This window comes from Triturus cristatus, chromosome 3_1 (assembly GCF_964204655.1).
Source record: "Triturus cristatus chromosome 3_1, aTriCri1.1, whole genome shotgun sequence".
NCBI lineage: Eukaryota > Metazoa > Chordata > Amphibia > Caudata > Salamandridae > Triturus > Triturus cristatus.
The window spans coordinates 249,763,067-249,774,214 of NC_140583.1; the positions used below are offsets into that span (position 1 = coordinate 249,763,067).

An 11,148-nucleotide genomic window follows, 5' to 3' on the forward strand; every position below is an offset into this window, starting at 1 on the left:
GTATGTCATTATCTTCCACTTGCAGGTGTTGTGCAAGATCATATTCTATTACCCTTTGACGCAAAGCGCTCTGTAATTCTTCGGAGAATTGCAGCGCTATATCAAATCCGTTGAAGTAAAAATAAATCGAACAATAAGTGAGATAAATGTGATATCAAATATCCCATTCCAAAGGGAGTGAGGTGAAAGTTATCTCTCATTCCCTAAGCAGTGAAATATAGGGGATTATTTTCCAGCTAATACACCTGATATTACACCGCCAACTAGGAACTACTTATTTAGTGATCACGCGCCGTTTTCCACAAATATAAAACATAATGCGAATTTGTTTTGCTTATTTAGTGATCTGGTGTGAGACGAAGTGTATAACCCGATCTGACACCCTCCCCCACACGCTCCTAAAGAGAGGGCTGGATCGGGTGGACCTGTGAAAGGGGCTCTCAGGGGGTGGGTCCGCCGGTGGGGACCCCCCGCCCCTCTTCGTTTCCATTTCAATGGGGTGGGGAAAGGCAGTGAACTGCTCTTGCGAGCAGCTTCTCAAGTGTGCTTTGTGAGGGAGGTGGCAGGCCAATTGAGGCGGCCTGCAAAGGCCCCATTGACTGGCGGCAAGGCGTGAACAAATCGACCCGGCACAATGGTCCAAGATGGCGGCGCGCCTCATCCGGCACAAAGGGGGGGCGCCCAGCCAGAAAATGCTATTCTTTCCATTCAGTGGGAGCAATCAGGGCCCCCACCTCTCCCAGCCCACGTCAAATCCAGCAGGGGGTGTCAAACCATGCACAGATGGGCAGCTTTTCTATTCCTGCCGCTGAAAGTGCTCGTTATATAAAGTTTTATTGTGTGTTTAGTGCTAAAGACCAAAAAGCACTGGAAGAGGGGAGGTAGTAAAACTACCATATGCAGAAAGGAGGAATCAATCCACTTTATCACAAACATATCATATGCCTACTCAGGATGGGAAGAAATAAGCTCGAGGAGGGAAGATGTACCAGTAGTAAGGATAGCTGGTGGGATCCACCCATTGCAAACTTCCCACCCACTTTCAGCACGTTTTAGCCCATTTGGCAAGTGGCTGCACCACACAGATGGTGGTTTTAACGAGGGAGCACACTTTATAGCATTTTCATCTGCTTACCCCTAGCAAATGGGCAAACAATAGGTTTCATCCTAGTAGGGAAAGGGGGGTGAAATGGCTGGAGCTCACCCCTCCAATAGGCGGAGAGAGAAGCATAACGAGCCCCCGACCTCCCCTCTCCCTTTCTGCATGGCGTTGTGCAGCGTAATGAGGCAGGGGGTGTCCCCCAGACCAACCTCTGACCTCACTAATGCTGAGAGTTTTGGAGGGACGCCTACTCGCCCCTGCTCACTGTCTGCTGAGCTCCGGAAGAGGAAGGCTGCTCTGACAACAGGCCGGGGTCCTTCTTCATTGCATGCTGAAACTGCAGGAATATTGGGTGGCACTGCCAAACAGAAGACCACCCGGGGAGTGTCGCCATCCGATCTGGAGTGGAGAGCTCCAAACCTAACCATGGGCTGTAGAGACTGACATTGGCGTGGCACACTGCGAACACCATCAAACAGGTGTTTGAGCAGCAGACGTCGCTGTTATCGAGCTGAACACTATCGACCATAGGAGGATGAAAGGCCGAGTTGGATTGGATTGTGTGACCTGCAATTTATAAACGGATCTATGCAGCGATGATTCAACCCTTTGAGCTGTCTTCCAGGAGGATTGACCCGAATCGAAAAGTGTGATAACACCTCAGCTGTAGAAGACTGCAGCAGCGTGAGACTTTCAAAGCCCAGTGGTACCATGAAAGAAGCCACGTGTACTCATTGGCATCTGCAGTTACAAGACTGGAAGCGGGGGAGAGCTGCTAAAGGGATCACTGAGTGACATGCACCGAGGCCCCAGGAGCAGGCGATTCAACTGTTGGTGTAAGAAGCTGGACAACCAGGAGGATGGCACCTCAATACCCAAAATAGACCTTGAAATATGACAGCTAGGGCTCGCCTACCTATCTCGTGTCATTTCTGAGATTCTGCTCAGCGCGGGGACACACGTTGTGTAACCAGGCGATCTACAAATGCGGATGATGAGGCTGCAAGGCTGACGGTTCCCAGGCTGCTGGGGTTAAAACAGGCACCAAAGAGTCACTGACACCCAAGCACAGTGGCAGACCACAAAGGGATCAATACTGCATCAGACCGAGACCTGGAGGTGACCCAATGTGAGACCAGAGAGCCGGGGGCTGTGGATACAACTTTCTTACCTACTGAGTCCAAGAGAAGTTTGGGCACTGGATTATAAGGGCTGACACCATGGCCACGAGGCAGTGCTGCCACCTTGGATAATAAACACTAAGAACCTAACCTCTGTGGACATTGGATCACGACTGAAGCCTGCGGGCACATCATGGTGCTGTGGACACCAACATGAGGCAGAGATGGACCACAGGAGGAGTTTGTGGAGTCGCTGAATCTACTTGGGAGATGATCTCATTGCAGACAGTGGGATCCAGATCAAGATGGTCCCTGGTGCTTCCAGTGCAGCTCTGGAGGACGCTCCTTTTCCTAGGCTACATTTCCAGTAGCAGCTGGGCCGCGGTGCCATGCTGGGAGGCCCTGCTCCGCTGCCAGACTGAACCAGCCTGCACTGGGGCCTATGAGCAGTACCAAGCAGCCTGTAGTGCTGTCTTAAGTTTTGAGTTGGGGTCTTTCAGGAGAACACCACTGCCTACTCGTCCAGCTTGTCCCAGTCATTGCATTGCGGCTCTGGTGCACCTGAACCAAACCCAGGCTGGCCCAGCCCTGGAGGGGTGCCAGTGTGGGCGGGACAGGCAGTGCCATCAACTACAGGCGGCCATTGAGCCCTGTCTACCCCGGACCTCAGCGGCTGGAGGCTGCATGGGGGCGCGCCTGCACTGTGAACAGGAACCAGCCTGCCGCAGGCCTTTGGCCGCTTACCTTGCTCGTTGTGGCCAACTCTTCAATGGCCGCCGCTGCACAGCGGCCTGCCGGGAAACCATCGAGCAGCTGCTGGCCTCCGCTGCTGGACCACCACTCCAACAGTGCATCTGTGATGGGCCTGAGCGACCTTTCTGCGAAGTGCTGAAGGTCCACATGGGACGCCTATGTTTTGGGGTGGCAGGGGAGCTGCGGCCCATAGGGAGCAGCATAGAGGAGGATGAGGGTGACTATGATGAGGATGATGAAGGCGATGATGAAGGGGGAGAGGAAGAGGGTCCCAGGAGAGAGAGCCCAAGGGGTAAGGCCAGAGCTGCTCAGCCTACTGTAGCTGCCCACATGCTTGTCTTGGTTGTACTGGTTGTGTTTGGGTTGTAGCGGGTGGGATACCACTCAAAATGTAAGATGGGTCAGAGAGGACCACTTATTCCACATCAGAGGTGGAAGACCAGGGGCCCTATCAGCGTGAAGCTTGCTATCTCCTCTGGAGGTTTCAGTTTGTACGATAGTCCAGGGGCCCTCAGAGAGAGTTCTGCAAGAGGCTGCCTTGCAGTTAGTATTCAGCTGAGCTGAAGCAATGGGACATCTGGTGGTGGTCGTAGATGTGGCATCAAGGGTTCAGGATGGCAGCTCTCTGCTCAGAGAGGGTCTGGCTGGTGGTTTATTGGGATAAATCTCACCAGGTCTCTGCATTTAAAAAAGCCAGCATGGTGGGGCTGTCAGTCCCTCGAAAGACTGCAGACCTATGTGTGACCCAGTCCAGTTGACCTTTCAGAGTGAGGCCCTACCGAGAACTCGGCCCATGTTCAGGTTGCCTGTCCCACCTGTTTGTTTAATCTGCAACCCCCCCCCCCCCCCCCGGTATTACAGCTACACCCGACCCCACTATTGACAGGAGCTTGCTGTGCAGTGAGTGGAGGTGAGGGGGTAGCTGGTGTAGCATCCTCTGACGTAGGTCTAGACTCTGGGGAAGGGTGGAGGCTCCAGCAGGTCACAGCCTGCAGCATGCATGGGTAACAGTACACACCACCATCTGACGGGACCCGGCATTACAATAGGCCACCGTATTTTGTTTGGGGGGAGGGAAGGGTGCCCGCATAATATTAACTGGAGCTACACGATCATGTACACAATATACACGTGTGATGGGAGTGGGGATGAGGCAGCAGGTGCATGCACTTAAAAGGGTGTTGGTATGCACCATGTGATACGTCTAACAGTATCTGTCTGGAATGTGCAAGGGCAGTCTGATATTCAGAGTATAGGACGTTTACAGTCAGGTTGTTACAGGATGTGCTTACAATGTGCAAGAGCATTCCGCCGTAGCATTTCCATCTGTGTGCATGCATGTGAGTAGTATGTGCAAGGGCTTTGACATACAGCACGTGCCTTTGTTTATAAAACGGAGTACACAACGTGTATTGGCATTTGTATGTGCACCTCTTTACATTTATGCAAAAAAAAAAAACTGCAGGGACAGCAAAGATGAATTCTAAGTCACACGTGCACGTATGTAAATTGAGAGTGGGAGGCATTCCGATGCAGCACGTGAACCTGCTTGATGTGCCCATGTAGTAGGTGCAAGAGCATTCGCCTGACCCAAGTGGTCATATTTACAATTATTACGTGTGCACGCACCTGCTCTGTGTGCCTTATTGTGTGCACTTCTTCCTGTGTACACGTTCACAATCTGCAAGGGCATTCGAATGCAGCGCGTGCGCATACATTGACTTGACAGTACACTGTTTACACAACCCTCTTAAACCACGGAAACCTAATGCCTCACAAAGTGCTGCGAACGACGTCACAACTGTATAATTGTAATAACTCCCTTCTGCTCACGGGGAGTACTATAAATACCCTTGGGAGACGGTGCAACTTCCAGTTTGGGGGCGTTCCTCTGTGTTGCTTGTAATCTCCCTAAAGATTGTTCTGGAAGCACGGCCGCTATGCTTTGAGGGGGTGTTTAGCAGATCACGGGTCCGTGACACATACATACTCGGCCAGAGCTGCCGATTTTGGAACTGGGGAACCAGGTTTGAGTCTCGACATTCGACCCAACATCCTGTGATTTTGGGCAGTTTTATAGGGCGCGAACTCGACCCGAAAGTATTGGAGCGCTTTACATGAGCACCAGTTACATTACACAAGGACACATTCATTTTGGTAGTCACATGAAGATTAAGTGATTTGCCCAGCTCCAAAATCGGAAGCTCTGGCCATTACGCCATATCCTCTCTTTATCTCCCTGTGCCTAAAAACACAAAAAAAGGGAACGTGTCCTTGTGTAATGTAACTGGTGCTGCATGTAAAGCCCGCCGACACTTTCCGATCAAGTTCGCGCTACATAAAACTACAACAACAAAAAAACAGATACTGGGGGCTGCCCCCATTAGGTTCACCACTCACCAGCTCCGAATGACACCCCCGGCTCCTTCAGACCTGCTACTACACTGTAGGCTGCTTAATCCTGGCTCTGTTTTAGACCCTACATTATAATTACTCCCGAGATGTACTTCATACATTTAGGAATTCTGTTTTTGATTGGGGCCTGGCCGTCAGACGTCGAAGGAGTCTTCGCCTTTGCCCACAGTTCGCTTCTCACAGTCAACCGGACGACTCGCTTTACTCTGACAAATGGCGCCTCGCGAGCACTCCATGCGGTTTTGTGCAGGAATCGCATGTTTACATTTTGTTGAACCTCGTCAGCTCCTCTAGGGGTGCAGGCAATCCACGGCATGAGAGTACGTCTTTGTTTAAAACACAAACACGCGAGTGTGTGATAGAGAGTAGGTCTGGCTTGCAGCCATGTCCTGAAATCTTAGTGGGCGAGGCATAATGAAACCCCCTTACTTGATCCAGACCAGCCAACTTTAGATGGAAAAAACGCAGTTTTGCATTTGTGTAAATTCAGCCCGACCCACAGTGGCTGGCTAGCTTCTTCCCCGCTTCAGGGAATTCACATACTCCCCCATTTGCATAGCGCTTCATACTAACGTCGGCGCTCTAGATGCAAACAAGTAATCAAATGAGGTTTTCCCATTCAAAATGTGTATCTTTCTAGTGTACAAGTCCATGAATGCAAAGAAAAACCCTAGACATCGACGTACAACGTGAGACAATTAGAAATTGTTTCAGCAGCTCTATGAAATCACGTGGCAGTGTCAGACAAATATAGCATGCACGCGGCACAGGCACTGTGAAGTCTTCCAGGTAACAAGTTATCATAGCTGGGGCGTGAACTTTTGAAAAATATATCACATAATTATCAGTCAGCTATCTGACACCTTTGCACAGCTGCCAGTACTTCCTCGTCACGAACTGGACGCCACTCGTGCTCCACTGCGGCTTAGAGACATCTCTGTGCTGCCCGCCATGGCATCCATTTTACTGTCCTTTCTGGGGGTCAGAAGAGAACTGCCCTTGTTCTTTCAGTCCCAGTGAAAGTAAACGCGAGTGGTGCCAGTTGGGTCACACCATTTTTAGCACCAGAGACCTCAAATGCCCATGTCAGGCACATTACACTCACCCAGTCGCATTTTTTTCTTTTCATGCTGGCATTGTTTTTCCACTTCTCCTATGCCAACTGGCACCATTTTTTGAAGGGCAGATTCAGTTGACCCCAGGCCACCCCACTACATGATGATGGGGTTTTAAATGACAAATTATTGCCATTAGGCTTCTTAGCCGAATTAGTTAAATGGAACTAAACAAAGACAACATCCAAAATACATTAGGTTGTTGCATGGAAGCACAATATTGCAAACAGCAAGTAAGGTGTCTACTCTTCTCACCACACCCCCTGTCCAATTTACAGCTATGTAAAAGACGACAATAAGTACAAGAAACAACAATAAAAACCAGGATATTCTTTTTACACCTGGCACGTGACACCTAAGTGCGATGGAGGAATGCTCCCAAATGGAGACTACACCAGGAGTAGGGTAACCAGGCGTCCTAGATTTACCTGGAGAATCTCCATTTTCCCTCCAATCTCAGTAATTTTAGCACATGCCCTGGTTTTCAGAGATGTTTGAGCCTGGGCCTGCCTGAGAGCATCACTGCCTAGTGAACCTGCTCGCCCGCCCCAGCCACTGCAGTGCAGCTCTGGTGCAGTGTCTGGAACTTTTAGGAGTTCCAGTTCAGAACTAGGTAGCAGCCCTTGTCTTTCTGAAGTATTACTTTAAGGAGGCTTTGTAAGCTCGCCCACAGTCATGCTAGATGGTATGCTGAGTTTACCTTCCAGGGGGACAGAAACAGAGATGCACTTTCTTCTATAATGGACTGTATAAATCTCGATTGTTCAGTGTCTGCTGACTGATGACCACCCATCCTCAGTCAATATTTCACACTGTGTTCCATACATGTACTTGCAGTCCTTCATTTACAATTGGGAATATAAAACTGCAAGCACTGTTATTAAAAAGGACGTGAGCTCAAACCTAGGGCTTCCTCACTCAACATCTGGCGAGGGGCTAACTAGAAACTGTTATTTTTCCTGGTCTTTCCTTTCGTCCGAGCCCTGCCAGGTTTTCCAGATCCATATGTGATGTGCTGCTCCACTCCAGGTTTTTTTCTTTTAGTTCTGACGCTTGTAGTCTTATTTGTTCCATAATAGAACAAGGCTACAAGTCCAAGAAATCAAAGAAAAAACATGACCTACAGCTGCACATCACTCAAGGACCAGGGAATCATGGCCGCATTGCAGCGCCCAGCCTGATTTAAAGCAACCACCAGACATTATGACTTTGTTAAAGTCCAAAGTGTACAGATTCAGAGATAAAAGCTCCCCCGTGTCTGCCCCCCAGAATTGCTAAGTTTAGATGTGGGGATACTGGCTGGAAATGGTATTTCAGCCACACAGCATCAGCACTTAAATCTGTCTCGCTAGCGATTGGGGTCAGGGTGGAGAGCTTTATTGGTTATTAGGCAAGATAATTGTACTAGCAGTGTAGAGGGATCTCAACTGTCCACTAAGCCAGTCGCAGACAGTAAAAGGTCACGAAAACATTGCTTGACATTGCTCAAAGCTCAGGTCTGGAAATATTCTGTCCCCTGCTACATCATGGTACTCCTACAAATAAGTAACCCAACTTCAGATCTAACTATGGCCAAATCAATTATGCTTAAGTTTATTTACATTCTCTGTGTATATATGGAAGGCCCTTTTATAATAAATAAATATATTCATCCATGTGGTGTCTTCAACCCAAGTGTTGCGTTCATCCTAGTGGTTGGGGGTGCCCAATCACAGACTAAAATGGCTACCAGTCTGGCTTCTGTAGCCCGCTTTGTTTCTCTGCATTCACTTACAAGCAGGCTGTTCTGGCCACATTCTGTTAAATTTACGACCAAGAGCCTGTATATATTGTTTTTATATCTGTTTGCTTTAAAGAAATCATTTTGTACAGAAAATATGAAAATAAATGAGATTTATTTATGTTGTATAAAGAAAGAAAAGTTATGTTTTTGGACTACTGTGTTTTTTTAAACGTTTTTTCAACTTTTCCAACAGTACAATACGTGAATCTTTATAAAGAGTTTTCCCCCCAAAACTGCCTACGGAATTTTTCTTTGTAAGGAGTCTAACTTAGTGCTGGCAAATACAATGTATTTACACGGGATAATGACTTTGGGTGGGATTGGTAAGGTGTGAAGGTAATGTTCTTAAATACCTATCCAGAGGAGATGTCTGCAGATGTAATTTACAAGAACGTATTTAAGAAAGGGAAGGGGCGTGGAACTGAAGCAAACGTCTTATTAGTTGCAGGACTTCAGAGGTTGGAACCCAAAGGAGGTATCTTTTCAGAAACCGTCCGATTTCATGATGCAATACTCCATAAAAGACTATGGGGCCACTGCCTTTTTCAAGTTCGGGACATTCATTTAATCATTCAATGTATTCTAGGCCTGTTGCCACCTTCTGCTTGAACCAAGTGGACTAACAAACCGGATAACCATATTTTGTAAAAGGCAATCCAGAGGCCTGAAATGTGGTGTCTCGCCAATATGTAGTGATCTGGCAACCATGCTTCTCAGAGAGAGTTAAAATGTGACTCCAGACCAAGGCGTGAGACTAAGGTGATTGAAGCTGACACACAGTGTGACTTCAGACAGAGAGAGGAGACTGCATCAGAGTGTAAAAGACGGCTGGAGTTGGTCCAAGTTCAAGTGTGACTTCAGACAGATAAAAAAAACTCCATGAGAGTGTAAAAGACTTCTAAAGCTGGCCAGAAATCAAATCTGACTTCAGACAGAGATAGGGGACTCCATCAGAGTGTAAAAGACGGCTGGAGCTGGCCAGAGTTCAAGTGTGACTTCAGACAGAGATGCAAAACTCCATGAGAGTGTAAAAGACTTCTAAAGCTGGCCAGAAATCAAATGTGACTTCAGACAGAGATAGGGGACTCCATCAGCGTGTAAAAGACGGCTGGAGCTGGCCAGAGTTTAAGTGTGAATTCATACAGAGATAGCCAGATAGGAGACTCCATCAGCGTGTAAAAGACGGCTGGAGCTGGCCAGAGTTCAAGAGTGACTTCAGACAGAGATAGCCAGATAGGAGACTCCATCAGCTTGTAAAAGACGGCTGGAGCTGGCCAGAGTTCAAGAGTGACTTCAGACAGAGATAGCCAGATAGGAGACTCCATCAGCTTGTAAAAGACGGCTGGAGCTGGGCAGAGTTCAAGAGTGACTTCAGAGAGAGATAGCCAGATAGGAGACTCCATCAGCGTGTAAAAGACGGCTGGAGCTGGCCAGAGTTCAAGAGTGACTTCAGACAGAGATAGCCAGATAGGAGACTCCATCAGCGTGTAAAAGACGGCTGGAGCTGGCCAGAGTTCAAGTGTGACATCAGACAGCTCAGTGTTGTAAGGCTGCTGGTTGTGGTTAGGAAAATGTTGGGCGGGGAGTGACAGTTTTGCAGCGGTGGTGTGAGCAAGGTGCTTGACAGGCCTATGAAGCAGCCCACAATTATGGGAGGAGTGTGGCAAAAAGCATGCAATAGACAGACTCACCGCTTGCATATACCAACCAGTTGTTTATTATGAGTTTAGTCCCACTGGTATTAGGGTTTAAGAAACAGACAAGTCTTCAGACGTCTTCTAAGTTCAAGGTGGGTACTGATTGTTATTTTCTTCAGAAGAGTGTTCCAGGCCAAGGTGGGACTCAGTTAAACTCTAAGGGGCAACTGAGGAAGGCCAGTGTGATTGAAGACAACTGTGTGAGAACCACTCAATGAGTGATATTTGAGGCATCTGCCAGGTGGAACCTGAGGACGAGACACTGATTCAAATGAGTTCTCAACTATTAATACAGACCCATGATGTTCAAACAAGGCCTCTGATTTCCCTTGTTCCTTTCACTACAGGGACATTCGCCTCCACTAACTACAAAGGGTGCTGGGTGGGGAGGTGGGCAGAGGCAGCTGTAGGAGGGAAGTGGGATGGGCCCGCTCTGCTTTCACACCAGAGTCCCCATTCAAATGCTTAATGTTGGGTGCTGTATTACTCGACAAGAGTTAGATTTACAGTCACCCACAATGCCAAGTAGCGCTGCTATCAAGTAGTACCAACAGTGTTGAGAGCTCACTGATGTAAGTAACAGATCACGGAAAACTCAGTACCATGTCAGCAAGCGGCTGGCATCTGCCCACTGATGGGTAGAACGTGGCGAGTATCATCTCTCTTAAAGTCCATAATGTACCACAGAATGTTGCAATTTAACTCACTTAATACCCAGTATCAGGGGACTATACACCAGTATCGCTCCACTGAAACACATCTCACAGGTTGACCAATATTGATGGATTTAAGGTTCAACATCAAACAACCTGAATACTAGAAGCAGCTCACTCGGTAACCAGTAACAGGTTCTCTACATGTCCAGGACCTCCACACGAAATGCGGATTAAGATCTTATTTAGCAACCACCATCTCAAAATATTCCCCAGATCAGATCCGAGGATCCTAATCTCAGCCATGGTCACTGCCAGAGTTGAATACAGAAAAGGGAAAACTTCAGCCTTATTCTCCCACCCAGACATCACTACAATGTCTTGATCCGCACTCAAATGCAAAACACAAGTCCATCCAATTTGTGTGTTTTTAAATTGTTCTTTATTTTCATATTCTTTCTTCCAGTAGCCTTACTAGTAGCCAACGCGTTTCGTCCTGTTTAAGGACT

General features: G+C 48.0%; 1 protein-coding gene across 1 annotated transcript; it reads left to right on the top strand.

The window, feature by feature from the left end:
- Positions 1-1,327: 1,327 nt before the first annotated feature.
- On the top strand, positions 1,328-9,888 carry LOC146860039 (growth arrest-specific protein 1-like). Its single transcript, XM_085643805.1, has one exon. It carries the CDS (start codon positions 2,437-2,439, stop codon positions 3,343-3,345), a length of 909 nt encoding a protein of 302 aa, XP_085499931.1. The 5' UTR covers positions 1,328-2,436; the 3' UTR covers positions 3,346-9,888.
- Positions 9,889-11,148: the final 1,260 nt, after the last annotated feature.